Source organism: Xiphophorus hellerii, chromosome 18, assembly GCF_003331165.1.
Source record: "Xiphophorus hellerii strain 12219 chromosome 18, Xiphophorus_hellerii-4.1, whole genome shotgun sequence".
In the NCBI taxonomy this organism is placed as follows: domain Eukaryota; kingdom Metazoa; phylum Chordata; class Actinopteri; order Cyprinodontiformes; family Poeciliidae; genus Xiphophorus; species Xiphophorus hellerii.
The window spans coordinates 21,341,457-21,358,024 of NC_045689.1; the positions used below are offsets into that span (position 1 = coordinate 21,341,457).

At 39.3% G+C, this 16,568-nt stretch overlaps 1 protein-coding gene across 1 annotated transcript; it reads left to right on the forward strand.

Annotated features, from left to right (window-relative positions):
• Window positions 1-1,390: 1,390 nt before the first annotated feature.
• ccdc92ba (coiled-coil domain containing 92Ba) lies at window positions 1,391-15,464 on the forward strand. The gene is made up of 4 exons (XM_032545985.1): window positions 1,391-2,604; window positions 2,934-3,078; window positions 8,103-8,150; window positions 12,608-15,464. The coding sequence occupies exons 2-4, from the start codon at window positions 2,946-2,948 to the stop codon at window positions 13,312-13,314; spliced, it is 888 nt and encodes a 295-aa protein (XP_032401876.1). The 5' UTR covers window positions 1,391-2,604; window positions 2,934-2,945; the 3' UTR covers window positions 13,315-15,464.
• Window positions 15,465-16,568: the final 1,104 nt, after the last annotated feature.

Here is a 16,568-nt window from a genome sequence, read left to right on the forward strand (position 1 = left end):
AAAATGTGGAAAATATTTTCCTATTGATTTGCCTTTTTTAATATATATATAAATCTATATATATATATGTTTCAGGGCAGTTTTTGTGGTTGTAGTGAAGACGGTTGGTGACATTGAAGTTCTCTTTGAAAAGTTGAGGTGACGTGTGTGTCTTGTAAAACTGCACTGATACTGTTTGTTTTCTGTGCTTTTATGAGTTGTGACCAGTTGAGTTTTATTCTTATTTCAATGACATTAGCCAAAACGACCCGCCTTCCGGCTCCTTCCTGTTCTCTACTAACTTACTGTTTTCTCTTGGCTTTAATTTCCAAATGCAGCTCCAACCAGGCTGCGAGATGATGCTCGGTCTAAAGGTTTTACGGCTGCCATGTTTCCAAAACAGCCTCATGTTCCTCTTCACGCACAATAAACCTCACAGCTAATCCACATCTGAGCTCTGTTATTTAAAAACTTGAAGAGATCCATTTTATTTTTCCACAATACGATCTTCTTGATTGACCCGTACACTTGTTTTTTTACAGTTTAGTGAAAATAGAGAACTGACGATTAACACTGTGCAGCTTTTCCGTGATTTCTGTCCATTTTCTTTCAAAAGGTAAACTCAGAAAATGGAGGAAATCAAGACCAAGCTCTGAAAGCAACATCTTTCCCCTTCAGATCACTCCTATTAAACTCTGGTGTTTAACTGTAACTGTGTAAATATAACAGTTTTATTTTTTCATGTTTTGGCAGATCTCGTTTTGTAACTGCATTTCCTGTTTATATGTAATGTAATTGTTTAACATGACAATAAAGACGAGAGGAAAAAAAAATACCCGTACGTGGCTCTGGATTTCCGATGTTTGCAGAGGAAACAGAAAGGATGTCGCATCAAGCAGAGGACGGTAGGACAGGTGAACGGATACGAAAACAATGTTTTGTCCTCTAGTGGTAGAATTGTTTTATAACACTTACTTTTCAAGTTGTAATGATGAAGTTACAACTACTTACTCGGCGGCCTAGAGTGTAAATTAACCCAGTCTAGATATTTCTGGACTGCGAGAGGAAGCCGGAGTCCCCTGTGAAAATATTACTTATTACATGTAAAATTTTCCGGTCCCTTGTTATATTATCAGCTTTTGTTCTGCACTATGAAAAGCATGCATGTATTTTCAAAGTTTTGAATTACTTAAAGACAACACTTACTAATTAAAGTCTCATTGAAAGGAAAAAAAATAAAACAAATATAAAAATATAAATTCTTCCGCATCCCATATATATATATATATTTACTGTGTTTTATGGACAATGTCAAAAAGTGACAGCAACGCTGGTTTTGATCATGCATCATTTCTTTGTGCATGTTATGCAATTATTTAATTATGAAAATCACAATTGAAGACAAACAACAAAAACTTATACATTTCTCAAAATGTTCACAACAAGTAATTTAATTATTTTTATAACAAGAAAAATAACAGAAGAATAAATATGCTCATATGCTCGTAGATTTATAGTGCATATAAAAACATATTTGACTATAGCTGAAAACCATTCAATATAAAGGTCTGAAGGCATTTTAAAAACAGTTTTTTTCTGCTTCACTCTAGTTCAGTCTGCTCTTGGTTATTTTATTTAGCTTAATTTTTTCTTCTAGATTTGATTTCTCAGTTCCTTGTTCTTTGTATGCGGTCCATCCAGCAAAACTCTGCCAGTATTTAGACACCTCTCTTCCTCTCGGTCCTCACTGGTCTGTGCTTCTTCCTGCTCTGGCTCCCAGTATTCTCCTTCTTTCTTCTTCTTATTGTAAGTCTTTGTTTTATTACTATTCCATCAAAATCTCACCATCAACTTGCCGCCTACGTTCGTCTTCATTTAGGTCCAATCAATACGCAAATAACTGGCAATTAAAAAAAACAACAACAAAAAAAAAACCTAGTTATGCAAAAATACTTTACAAAAAAACAAGCCCGTGGACCCAAAAAGGGTTGACACGTATATCAGCTCTATTTGTGGGAAACAAAAAAATAATCTTTTCTCTCTCTTAGAAAGTTTTACTGCTCGGTTTATCGCTCTCTGAGGGACAACTTTCCTGTTTCTGCCCTCCTATATTGATCCTGATGCGTGTTGACGCGCAGCTGTCAGGTCCTCTCTCCTCCAATCAGCTGGCCCTCTCGCTCTGTCGTACGATGCTCTGATCACGGTGGCTTGTTTTCATCATTTCCCAGCTCCATCCAGCGGCTCTGTGCTCCACTCCGCGGGTGAAGAAGGAGCAGAGGCATCCTGGGAAACAACAATGATAACATTAATAATGGACTGCGCACCGCCAGGCTGTCCTACGTCCCGTCCTTGATCGACGCTCTTCCCTGCGAAGCGAGGCGCGGACGTTGCAAGGAGGAGCGGCTTTGTCGGAGGACCGACGCAGCCTCGCTCTCCTCTAAATAAACGGCGTCACATGCCGCTGGGAAGCGCTTTATCGCTTCAGATGAGAGGAGTTTGGGTGAACGTCGCATTCCCGAAGGATTTGGAGCAGCGCCGGAGAGCGGCATGCCCGCATCACAGGACGTTTTGTAACGCGTCTGTGTCATTTTCTCTTGAGTCAACCTGGTCAGCCTCACTTTGAAGGTAAGCAAGAGTCTTTCTTGGAGAGCTGCCTGCATCCTCTGCTAATTTGATTCATTAGCAGGGGCGCCTCTAAGTTTCTGAACGGGTGGCCAGATGGGGGTCACTCACCTTGGAGCACCAAAACTCAAACAATAACAGAAAGTGTTGGTGTGATGTTGTAAAATACACAAACCCTGCATGTTAAGTAAGGTGCCCCCTTTGGAGCACCGCTGTTCTTTACTACCTTATTTATAGCATCAGTGTGGCCTTGATTGAACAGATTTTCTTCTGTTGAGCTTCACAGAGTTAAGAAAGTCAGCCTCTTATCTGCTCTCCCTCTGTCCCTGCAGACTCCTGCAGCCATGGGTGAGGAAAGCTGCCTCTCTCATCAGATCCAGAGCGTGGAGAGGAGCGTGGTGTTCCTCAGGCAGGAGCACCTTACTCTGCTCCACGGCCTCCACCTGGAGATCCTCTCCCTGCAGAAACGCTGCTCAGGTGAGGGAAGCATGCAGCTGCTTGTGGAACCCTGACGCTCCAGGAATGTCTGTTTGATTCTGGACGTTGCTTTCGCAAACTGATGTTTACCTTTTCCGTGTTGCTAGCATAAAAATGTTATAATTTGGAAAGGATTCATGTTTATTTGCATTAAAGTGGATTAGATAAAGATTGGATTTCAATGCATGTCTTTATGTGGCAAATATTTTTTTTAAAAATCAAAGTTTTTCTTTTGGTCGATTGTTCATGTAAGAGGAGTATAAATTTTAAAAACATTATGCTTTACGAAAAAATGTAAATAGCTTGTTGCAGATTATTTATACCCTTCTTACTATTTGATTATCAAACTTTTTCCTATCCCCTTCTGGTATTCTGAGGTATTTGGTGACGTGGAAAGGCCTTCTTGGCATCACCCTAATCTTTAGCACAGATTAGATTCTGGACTTTGACTGGGCCACCTCAGTACACTAATATTGCTTCTAAGGGGAACTGTCACGTTAAACTGTGAATAATTTTTGGCTTTCCTATAATGTTGCTCCAGTTTACACTAAGAACTCACCTGACAAAACGATACCTGTAACGTTGCTGTGGGAATGCTGTAGATGTCTTATAGAGTTCACATCCCAGTGACATGAATATGACGAGAATCTAGTTGCCGAAATGGTGTCACAAATTCAATTTTATTACTTTAGATTTATTGTTTATTAAGATAATTTCAGAAACATGTTTAGGAAGTGATTTTTTTTTTTGTATTTGATAATGTCTAAATATTTTTCAGTATGGCGTATTTAATTTCCTGTGATCTCACCCTCAGGTCAAAGCTTTCTTTTGTTAATCTTCTTAAAACATCCCTTGTATTTTCTTCTTAGTGACCACAGCTCTTAACTAATCAGGAAGGACTCCACTTATTAATCCTTTCTCCCCAAGACAGGAGTTGGCCAGTAAATATAAACTCCTTCATTTTTTTGTTGTTGTTGTTTTGTTTTAAAAAAAAAAAACTCATTTTGATATTTTATTATAATCCATTAAGCTTCTAACTCTAATAGAAGAAAGCAGCTATTGTTTGACTTAAGTGACCACATCACCATGAGTCACATTGAGACAGAGGCTAATGATGACATCATTCTGCTTTCTTGTTTGGAGAGTAATGGATTCGTCTTCTATGCAAACATGCTCCCATATCCTTAGATTTACGGCATTTTCATGGAGATATTATTCATTTTTGGGCATTCCTTGAAATAATTTTTTCTTGCTTTTGTCTCCACAAAATACCTTTAATCAAACCTAACTCAGTTTTAACCCTTTTAGAAACTAAGACAGCTTTTTGTCCCGCCATGAAAGAAAAAGCAACACACTTGTCTTTTTTTTTTTTTTATGTTGCCAGACATGCAGTAAAATATGTCTGCAGATATAAGGGTAATTGTTTTTCCATTAATCTCATAGCTCCAGTAATCCATAAAAAAAATAAAAAGGATTGTGGTGCACAGACACAGGCAGAGCAGAGGGGGGGAAGGGTTGATGTGTTTACGTGAGAGAGATGGATGGATGGCTCTGTGCCATGCAGGGTGACCAGCTGTGCTGAAAACGACCTCCTTCATCGCTCTGTAGCCCGGCGCTCTCACATCTGGTCAGCGCAGCTGGACCGGTGACATCACACACCTCCGAAAAATTAAACACTCCCACCACCCACTGCTTCGTTCTCTCCTCATGTACATGCACACCTACATATACAATAAGGTTTTATGAAGGGGGTGTTTCCTAATGTGTGCACATGAAATGTGTGTTTTCAGTCAGTTCGCTAATCTGCCGCCTTGAAGGTTGCTGCAAGGTTGAGCCGAGCCTGTTGTGAGCATCAGCTGCGTCTTTCTACTGCTGACCTTTTATTGCTTCCTGAATTTTCTCATCAGCATAAATGCCTCTTTGCTGCTGTCTCCTTCAGCCACAAGCTAATTCACTTTTTTAAATTAGGTCTTTTCCCTCCCTCCCCTGCTTTAGTGCATGTTTATTGTCTGTGTCAGTAGGTTTGTCCTTCAGGATATCTTTGCGGCATTCAAGGCAGAATCGATGATACAGAAAACCTCTAAATGCTCAGTTATGGGCTGCTGGAGATAAGGCTGACCTACAAAGCATTGCTGGACGTTGCAATGTGCTGAATGCTCTGTTTTCAGTCCTTCCTCATTATCGGCATGTTGTTAATGAATTGGCTGCATAAATGCCTTGTGTTGAGGGTGCAGAAGGATAACAAGAAATTGGTGCTTTTGAGGCTCTTCAGCAGGACTTTGTTACTATAAAACCAGCTGCTGGAAAGTTTTCTGACAGTATTTCCATCACTTTCCCTTTTGCTGCTGTTCTACCTTCTTCCTCCCCCTCTGTCTCTGTTCTTGCCAGTTGCAGAGCGGAGGAAAAAAACGGTGTGGCATGAGGATAAGAGACGGGAAATGGGAAATAAATGCAATGATTTACAAAAATAAATAAGTTCTTATCCAGGCCTGTCACAATAACAAAGGTGTCTGGATGGTTAATTGTCCCAGAAGTTATTGCGATAAATGATAATATTGTTCTTTTGAGACCATTTTTAAGTAATATAATGGCATTGGCATAATAATGCACCAACTCACTCTGAAAGATCAACAAACAGTAAATTCTAACAAGCATTTAACACTGGAACTCTTTAAATATCTAAAATTAACAAAACGAAACGGCAAATAAAATGAGTTATTAAGTCTCTGTGAACAAAATTATCCCTAAAAAAAAAAGGGATAGTTGAGACAAAAGCACCAAACTGAAGACGTTTGTCATCCAGTTTTGGTGAAAAGAGAGAGAAGGGAAAAAAGGTTGGAGTTTGTTTGAATTTATCATGTGATTAATTGATTTATTGCTTACTGCAACCGGCCTATCCTTATCATCTAGCAAAGAAATTCAACGGTTTGGAAGGTTAGTGCCTGAAAATATACATTTTTAATATATCTTCTTTTAAATATTTCCTCTTACAGGAATATTTCTGTACGTTCAGACGTATCTGAGGATTAAATGAGCCAGTCGTTGTCCCCCCACTCTTGAGCTGAAGTGTGTGACAGATTCGCTGGCCGAGCAGATGTCTGATGCTGACACGCTGATTGACGGGCCAGACACAAGCAGCAATCCTCCTACGGCTTTTTACTTCAAGCTGTCTTTAGCCGTAAAACTGGCAACTAATAAATGAGCAACGCAAGCAGAGTAGTCGGGTGCCTGAAAAAAAATATAGTAAATATGATCATAATAATCCTATTTTGTTTTTGTCACAGTGATAAAAAGGTGTTTGCACCCCCTGAATTAATAAAATGGGAAATGAGGAGATTTCAAAGGGCTGAACAGGTTGTTTACAGACCGTGATGCATTCAGGTGAGCTTCAGTGATGTGGGAAACGACAAGCCCAAGAGAACTATCCCAGACAAGATCTGTTTCCATATAGCTCAGCGTCATGCTCAAGGCTGAGAGGATGAGAATGATTTCCACGTTTTTATCAACATTGGTAAATCTCCTGCTCTAAGTAGAACTGAAACGATTACTTGTATTTCCTGCAACTTCCTAGTAAAAAAAAAAGGCTTTTTAACAGTTTTCTATTCTTGCACTTCCTGTTTTGGTGTCATTTTATTCTCCTTTTTCTACAAATGGCTTCAAATTACCTAGTGTATGATAAAAGGTATAAAAGTAACATTTTCTTCTTTTTTTTAAGTTTTGACCTACTGATTCTCTTTAGTTATTTTTTTAACTTTCTGGATCAAATGAGAAATTAGTAATCTTCAAAATAGAAATGCTTACAGCAAAGGAAACAGATTTTTAAAAATATCCTATATTAATTTGTACTATAGGTTGTTGACATTACGTCTTATTCTGTGTTTTTTACCTGTAGTTTATGTAGATCTTTACCTGAACTGTGGGATTTCTTAAAGGGCCAATGACAAAAACTCTGAGCTGAATAGAGTCCTCTTACTAATGTGTCCAAATTGCCCCCTAATACTCTGATTGTTCTGACTATAATTTATAAGTCTGTCATTTCCAACCATATTATAATTGAAAAAGCCTGTTGGGTCAAAGATGAAGCATCTTAGAGAAACAGGAGAAGACTAGTTGCCCTCTACTTAAGCCTTTAGGATTTTTCTAAAGGCAACATTTTCTAATACAGCATTAAATTAGGACCTGATAGTTTCAGATGAATTGGTCACAGATCTGGAGCTATCAAACTAAAAAACCCTCAATCCTGTTTATGTGTGTCTTCTCCTTTAAGATCAAACTGACCCCTGGTGTTTCTTTTTTAAAAAGGTTTTATTGGCTCTAGTGGCCTTTATTTGAAAGTAGTTTGACAGGAAAGAAGGTAATAAGAGAGGGGGAAGACATGCGGCAAATGTCGCCAGGCCAGGAATCGAACCTGCGACCAGGAGGACTAAAGCCTCAATACGTGGGTTGTGCTTTGCCCCTGTGCCACCACAGCACCCGACCCTTGATGTTTCTATAGAGGCATTACGAGGACAGAAAAGATTCTTCATCACTAAACAACTTGCCTTGTGATGATCCAAACCATCTCAGTAACCTGTTACCTGTTGCTTTTTTATGGCTTGCATGAAATGCAGGCTTATGTTGGGACTTTAATTGTTTAGGGACCAGGCTGTGCAGCATCGTCAGCTGTTTTGTTAAATGCAGCATGGTTTGCAGAGCAGAAAGCTAAATGCTGAGCTTGTGGACGGTTTCTGTTTCTTTATGTTTCCTCTTGAACCTGAGCCACCAGTTTTTTATTTAAATATGTATTGATTTCACTGTAATCTGTAACCATTTTTAATAGATTATGTTGGGACGGCTCCACCAAGTCTATTCCATGCAGTTTTTGATGATTTCACATTTTGTTTTGAGTAAATTATTCATGAGTTTTCTGAGAATGTGCTATAAACTGCAGCTAACATATGTTCAATGGCGAGTGTAAACAGAATAAATAAAACAAGATATGATTCGTCTCTGTGATGCCTATTTTTGTTTTTCTCTCATTTCAGAGCTGACGAGTGAGAGGAAATCGAATCCTCCAGGCAGGACGCAGATAGGTATGCACTTTCTGAAAGATCTGGAAAAGTCTGGGATTGATTTAATAATTTTCATATTCTGGATAAGCACAGAAAGGTTAAAATTGAGTATGGGTAAAATGTTGGTTCCTATTCAACCCTGGTAGTTTCATAAGAAACTTTACAAAATCAAACTACCCAAACTATGCAAATGTTTAATACTTAACTGCACATATTCCCCTCAAATCTGACGGAAAACTCTTGATCAAGTCTGAAAAATATGAAAAGTTTGAAATGGAAAGTTTGTAGGAGTCCTGGTATGTGCCACTGGTTTTAAACGTCTTTCTCAACCTTATCTTGTTCTATCATTCAAAATTATTAGTGCATGTTAAATTTTTCACATTGTCAGGTTAAAATCACAAACCTTATTGTATTTTTTATTGTTTTTTGTGATGTATCCAAATAAAGTAGTACATATTATGAGGATGTAAACAAATGCATTGCTTTGTACAAATAAAAGTCTGTAGTGTGGCTTATATTTATATTCAGTCACCAGAACAGAAAGTACCAAACGGCATAGGTAGGATCATGTTGCTAAGAACCTTCTTTTTATTTTTTGCCTTTCATTTAACCTGGGAATTACCACTGAAATTGAAATCTATTTTAAAAGTGAAATCTGGCAAAGAAGGCGGCACCAATTTTACTACTTTTAACAACCCAAAATCAAAATCGGTATGATGAGTTGACATTTTTCACCTGCTTTGAATTTATGTATAATAATTGGAGCTTGAAGCAGAAACTCACCTGGGAATGTGGAACAGCAGAGTATTCAGTGATCGTAGATCGTTGTTGTTTAGACACAAGTCAAAGGAGAAGTGATGAAACCTAAAAACAGACAAATGTAGATTTCAGGGCATAAAAAAAGAGAAGTAAATCTCTGTGATCCCATTTAGTCTTTTTTTATTATTTCAAAACTATGCGCAACTTTGCATCATTCTATCACACAAAATTTACAAAAGATGCACTAAAACCTGTTCCTGTAACGAGCGAAGTGTGAACATTTGCTGCCTCTTGGATTTTTATTCTACCCTTTGCTCTGAGGACACAAAGACAGACGAACATTTATCCAGCTGACCGCCCCTTCCATCCCTCAGGGGAACCGATCCCTGTCGCCCCTGCATCCCTAAGAGAGAGAAACCTCTAACAAAGCATTCGCAGGCCATGAATGTTTTATTCCGCTGGTCATATGTGCAGATTTGTTGTGTGAAAAAAATTGCAACAGCTCTGCCAGAGTGTGAGATACAGACACACACACACACACACACATGAGCCAGGCCTCATGGCTGATGTCCAGTTGTGGCTGCAGAGAGAGGCTCCATTTTGTCACATGGAATTAGACACAGAGAGGAGAAAGAGGAGTCAAAAGGCGAGTGAGTGTGGCTGCTTGGAGTAAGAAGTGGGTTTTGGCTTGGGTGCATTACTCAGCCATTAGATCCCTTTTTTCCAGGGCAGGTTATCCCCCAATCCATTAATACAGCATGGCCTTACAAATCGATCCATTCCCTTTTTTCTTCTTCTGCTCCAGTTTCCACTGGAGGTCCCAGTGGGAGTGTCTGCTTACAGACTTTACTCAGATGTAAGGCCGGGAAAAGAGAGAGGAAGAAGTGGGAGGAGAGAGGCAGCGTGAGGTGGAGAGGAGAGGGATGGGGAGTTAGGACGCGGTCGGTGACAGACGTGGAGGAGGGGAGGATAAAGATGGTCAGATAGCATTACAGCCATGATAAAAAAGAAAGCACGCCATCTCTAATTTCTAGGGATTTAGATATCAAGTCATATCAAAAACGATCTAGTCTTCAACTGGGGGCAAATGTATTTGGATCTAATTTAGTGTATTGCTTTATTTCAAGCCATTTAGAAGAAAAAAATGCATATTGTACCCTTGAAAAAAGGAACAAAAAATGTATGCATCCACATATACACAAATATTTACATTAACTATACATACAGTAAGGACAAGATATTGTCTGAGTCATCCCTGTTCATTTTGTAATAAAACTGTATTCAGCTTAAAAATAAGTAGGAAGAAGAGTGTGTGTTTGCCATTGTAATTTGAGACGTAATTTGTAATAATCCCAACAGATTACTGCTGATTCATCTGCATCGTTAAGAAAACGTCCCCATCGAATGCACTTAATTATTTAACTGCAGACATCGTTGTTTTGGAGCATGATTCATCAAAATTATCTGACAAAAAAAACTAACTAAATGTTTTGTATTCTACATATTATCAACATTCAAGCAGGGAGGTGGTGGTGTGATGATGTGGAGCTGCTCTGTTGCTTTTAGCGGTTCCTTCTGCTGCAATGCAGTGCATCACCACATGGTGGCGCCACTTGCCTCATTATGACCAGTAGTCATACTTTTATTCTTCTGTGTGTATTTTTGTGTACTCTCTAGTAACATATAGTAAAGTTGGCACTTAGTTGTTTTGTTTTTTTTACTTCAGCTTAATAAACACTTGTAGGAAGTTAAAAGTCGTTGCTCATTCGCTACCAACCTGCACACGTCTGACTTCACCTCCGCCTCACATTGCACGCTTGAGGAAACTCAAGCCCGCTTTGGGTTAGGCAGCAGGACAATGATCCACAGCAGTTTCACTGAACTTCACTGACTCGGGGCTTTTTGCCTGAACCTCCTCTCCCTGTTGGCACTGAAACGGCTCAAAGGTTGTCCGCAGAAACTAAAAGACAAGTTAAGCAGCACAACATGGTAGACCTAACTTTGGCAGGAAACCGACAGCAGATGAGTCTTACTTTGGGGCTTTCTGTTGAGAATAATACACATATAGTGGTGATTCCCAATATTTATTAGGTGGACCAGTCGTCCTGTCATGTGGAGGGACTACAATAGAAGTTGTTGGACAACAAATTAAAATATGTCCATAAATACAAGGCTGTCATGACTTAATAATGATTTCCCCATTGTGTTTGGTTTCTGACTAGAGGGAAAGTATCCAACAGGAAGAATTAGAAATTATCTGCAACATGCAGAATATGTGTGAGAGAACTCAAGTGTCAATGTGAACACATCCGGTGCGGTGTGAAATACAGTGGTGGCAGCATTATGCTGTGGATATTTTTATTTTCAGCAGAAACGAGGAAGCTGCTCAGATTTGACGGGAAGTTGAATGCAGTTAAATACAGCAAAACGTTTGAGACTGGAGGGAAGGTTCACCTCCAACCAGGACAACAACCCTAAATAATACTGCCTGAGTTACAATGGATTGGCTTAAATCAAACCAGATTTAAGTGCTAGAATGGCCTACTCAAAGTCTAGATCTAAATCCAACTGAGATTCAGTAAAAAAAAATTTAAAAAAAAAAAAGTCACGTTCACAATAACAACACCTTAGCTGGCAGAAGTTGTGGCATCAGACCTGGAGCAATAGCACCAAAGGTCTTCCTGTTAAACGGTCGGAACAGATGTTGAAGCTCTTCTAGTGCAGAAGATGGAGTGCATTGTCCCACAACAGATACGGCTTTCTATGGATCACCATTTCGGTTTGAAAGAAACAGACTGGTTGAATCATTCGACCTCCCATTGAGGAACTTCTGTTTACATGACAGACCTCATTAAGAGAAGATCTTTCTATTGTGGACCAAGCACTGAGTAGATCCAAGTATGTCTCTCAGACATCACTTTTAGGTCAAGTCAAGTTTATTTGTATAGCACATTTCAGCAGCAAAGCAGCTCAAAGTGTTTTACACCATAACAACTGGAGTGCATAAGATACTAGGAGAATCTTGCGAGGAGTGAATGAAGGAGAGGTGGTTAAATACTGGTAGTTTGAACACTGTAACAGGTGAGTACTAATAGGGAAACTTGGTGCAGCTGTGAGGGAAGAGCAGAAGGCAGGCTGAGGGAGAGAGAAATAACTCTGGGGAGCTAGAAGTAAACACTAAAGGGCGAGAAGGGTAACATAAATCTAATTGCAACTAAACCTAAGACATAAATAAATATAAAGTAGCTGAAATGACTAAAATGAACTGCTCTAAAGTAAGACAGAAACAAGGATGATTTATCAAAACACGAATAACAAATAGGCTATATCAAATGACAAAAACTACAAACAGCCCATAATCGTGAAAGCCACCGGTTCTCAAATATATTAAGGTTTTGACTGGATCATTCTAACATACGAATATGCTTAGACCTGAAACTCTTGAATGTAGCCCAGGCTGCTAATATTACTGAGTCATCTTACCAGAGTACCCCATGTTATCTGTATCTAACACATGACCAATCGCTATCTTTAAACAGAACCTCTTCTGGATTTTTTTTTTCTCCACTAATTTCTTTTGCTTTGCCACTTTTCCATAAGGCTAAACAGTAGTTGCCCAGTCCTGCGCTTGATTTTATCTGAGCCTATAAGGGTGAAAGGGCCCCATTTATGCACTAAACATTTATAAGACATTCATATTTGTTCTGCTTCTGTGACAGAGTTACTGGAGGAAGAGGAGATGCTGGAGGCTCGCTGCAAGGAGCTGGAAACGCGTCTGGATGAGCAGGAGTACACTCTGGGAGAGCTCCGGAAGGAGCTGGGTCACAAAGGAGCGTTGGTGGGAGCCCTCAGAGCCAATCTCAAGGAAAAGGAGCGTCACTTCCTGGAGGAACTGAAACGACGCAGCCACTGCTCCACCGTCCTGAACACGGAGCTTCAGAAGCAAACGGAGGCGGCGGCATACCTCTCCTTCCAGCTGCACGCTGCCAAGCAGAAGCTGCATCACCAGAGGATGCAGCAGAGGCAGGGGCTCCTGGCCAGAGCCAGCAGCCAGGGGGTCCAGCTCGGAGCCGAGCAGAACTCCCCCCTCCCAGGAGCCTCCCCGTCCTCTCCTGTGGTCAAACCCAAGCGTAAGAACATCAGGGTGTCTTCCAGAGTGGAGCGCGCTCGGGAATGCGTTCCCATAGAGAAAGTGCTGGGCCCCGCGGAGCCCACAGCCATGCCGGACCCAGCGCTCTTCCTGCAGCCTCGCAGGCACAGAGCCCGCTTCAGACACACTGTGGCACAAAGACAGCCGCCTCTGGGCCTGGAGAGGAACCACCAGGAGGAAGGAGGTGGGGAAGGAGTGGTGGAGGTCCACGATGAAGCAGCCAGACTGATGTCTTCAGCAGCAGCGCCCCCTGCTGCCCAGACCAACGCAGATTAGCGTCTGAGCATATCTGCTTTTATAGCTGTATGTTATCTTCCATCAGACTGTTAATACTATTAACTTTTACTCAGCACCTTGACTGAATTATTACTGAGACTGGTTTTAGCTATTTAATTACCTTACCCCTACTGCTAGTACTTTTCTAATAATCTTTAATATAATCCTAAAATAACTTGCATCGCAAACGTCAGTGAGTGTCACGACTTAGGTTTACACTGCAGTTAGATGCTCTGCATACTGTGGAGCCTTAACTTTAAAGCTTTGATTTGTAAAGACGGTGAGTTTGACCTGGGCCCAGTCAACTGAGATCTTCCAAGGCCGACTATTAATCAGGCTGCTTGTCCAAGTGTTTGTGTCCTCCGACTGAGTCGCAGCTGAAAGTACCTGAGTGGGAGCAGAGCGGTTGTGTGTTTTAATCACAATGAGCAGAATATAGCACGTGAAAAATGACAGTTTATAATTATTTTAGAAATTGTGAGGCCTTTTTAGCAGACTCTGTTGCACATTCAGATATACAACTCTGTTTCCCCGAATACCATTTACTTAAAATAGTTCAGAAGTAAAATGTTTAAGCTGAAAAATGTTAGCATATTCTTGCAACAGCACATTTCATTTCAGAGGCAAAGGGCATATATCAAATTTTTGTCAACTTTTTCTTCTCAGGTCTGTTCAGGCTCGTAGCTCAGGATACCTGTGTTAAATTTACAAGTCCAAAGTAAAAAGTAAATGCATAACAAAGTCAAAAGTATTATTGCATCATGCAATGTCTGGCCAAGATAAAAGCAGAAAAAGTAAAAATTTCAGGCGTTCAAGTGGAGATTAATGTCTATTTTTTTCCATAAAGAAGAAAGACAGTTGTTTAAATAATGAGCTCGACAGTAATTGTCTAAAACATAGCAGAAGTGAATGGAAACAGCTGAAAGTCTCACTTTTCTCCAAAGAATCAGCACATGTTTTACTTCTCTTGTATCACCACAGTGACATAATTGTCAGCAGGCTAGTCTGGAGACTCTTTCTGCTGCTCCTCTCAAATGTCTGGAGTTTTCTGTCAACATAAAAACTTGTCTGAGTTTTAAAAGAATCACTTCAACCTTCTCAGGGGGGGTTCAAAGGGCTGGTAAAATGCTAACATTAAATCTGTCATTAATTTGGCTCAGACACTGGGGGGACAAAAGAACTGCGGTTTCAGGTCAATTTTTTTGCACCAGCATAAGATGGATAAAAAGTAAAAACCACTGAATTTCTAATATCTCTATAGTATTTCTGAAACATGTCTATTGTGTGCTAGACTTGCTTTAGGTAAATTGATTGTCTCTTGAGTTTTGCTTCTAGTTTTTCATCCACGGACAAATGATCCTTTGGAGAAAACAAAACTTTAGAAAACAAAAAGAATCAGATGTAGTTCCAACAATGCAAACATTAACACACGCAAAAAAATGTACATTTAAAATCAGAAAAGCTACTCTTCCATCTTTAATAATAATTTTTTTGCTATGGAAAATACTCCAGTTGTCAAGATTAAAAAGCTGGACTTGTGCCTCAGTGCCTGTCTTGTTGATCTTCAGGGTTTTTCTTTGGATTGAAACTTTACAGAACAAGGCCACATTCAGGTAACACTCGGCTGTGACTTGTTGGACCATGAGATTTGGGTCAGTTTTTCCCTTCGCCATGTTGCCATGGCAACCCAAACTCAGAGGTGCCCACCAAGGTATAACTATAGAGGGCCACCGCGATAAGCTTACTGACTTTATTTGGTCAGACAGTTTTATGCATCACATATTTTATAAATATGAATTTTAAAAAAAAGGTAGTTATAAGCATGACACTGTCATGCATGACATAACATCTGTCATAAACAAGGAGCATTCATGAATGTTTGTGAATGTTGTCATTTGGTAAATAATGTCACTTTTAATGCAAAGTATTTTAATGAACTTTTAATGCAAATTTTAATAGAACTTTGCATTAAAATGTCATTAAAAAGTCCATTACACTTTTAATGGACTTTTAATGCAACGTTTAGTGCAACTTTGCCTTAAAAGTGTCATTATTTACCGAATGACACTTCCTGACAACAGTTGTAAACATTCATAAAGACCTTTTCATATTCATGACAGGTTTTATGTCATGTATATGACAGTGCCATGTAACACTTCAAATAAAGTGTTAAAATATTCAAAGCTAAATTTTATTTGATTTGGTATCTTTTTGTGTACTTCTTTGTATTACAGCCAATTTCCATTGACTGTGGTTCTGATTTCCATTTGATCCAGTCAAATAAGACCAATCCTATGACTATGACCAATAATCTAACAAAAAAAAAAGTCTGTGCAACCTTTGTTTACATGACTCCATTGTTCATTGAATTCATAGAAACAAACTGCGCTGCAGTGGACATGAACAGAACCACTTTAAATCGTTAACTGAACCAAACGGCGACGGGGCAAAGTGACCAGCACCCAGTCTTCCTCAGGTGCGGTTTGTCTGCTGAACTGCGACTTCATTTGTTGTTGTTGTGTTGGAGTTTCTTTTGACCTCAGGAGAACAAACAAACAAAAGAGTTTTGTCTTTAAGGAGTCTGTACATTTTAAAGGCTGGTTTACTCGTTTGTGTCTCTTTACTGTTAAAAATCTTCACAAAGACAGTACATATCCAGAAAGACAGGAGTCGTCTCTGTCTGGAAATGAGGAGGTGGTGACCTCTGGTGTTACACCACTAAAATATAAATTCAATTAAAACTTTTTCTTTTTATGTCTTTTAGGATTTATTTTTTTTCTGCTGACTGTAAGAAGGCAATCTTTAAAAAGTAACTACTCCTCCGTAGTTGCAGCCTTATAGCAGAGGATTTGTACGCGACGAAACAAGCAGGGCAGGATGGAAACTAGACATTTCTTCTCTCAGTTTGGGATTTATAAATATATATCATTTTACTGTGTGTAATTCTCAGTGTTATGCTCTGAATTTTCTGTATTATTAACGTCAAACGTGATTTTGCTGCTGTCCTGATTTGCTTACTTCCTAATCTCCAAGTTAAATGTTTAGCACTACGTTTCACACATATACAACAACATGTCAATAGATGATTAATTATTTGTATTTATATTTAAGGTTACATATTCTAAAACGAGCTAAAAAGGAATTACCTTTATATTTTGTAATAATCTAACCTTCTGAGTTTAGTTCGTAATTTTGTCTGATAGATTTGTTCTTTTACTTCCACTCCTTAAGCAAATAGGAATATTATTATGTTT

Coding starts and splice junctions, on each gene's coding strand:
- ccdc92ba (XM_032545985.1), top strand. CDS start 2,946: ATGGGTGAGGAAAGCTGCCTCTCTCATCAGATCCAGAGCGTGGAGAGG. Junction 3,079..8,102: donor CCTGCAGAAACGCTGCTCAG/GTGAGGGAAGCA, acceptor CTCTCATTTCAG/AGCTGACGAGTGAGAGGAAA. Junction 8,151..12,607: donor TCCAGGCAGGACGCAGATAG/GTATGCACTTTC, acceptor CTTCTGTGACAG/AGTTACTGGAGGAAGAGGAG.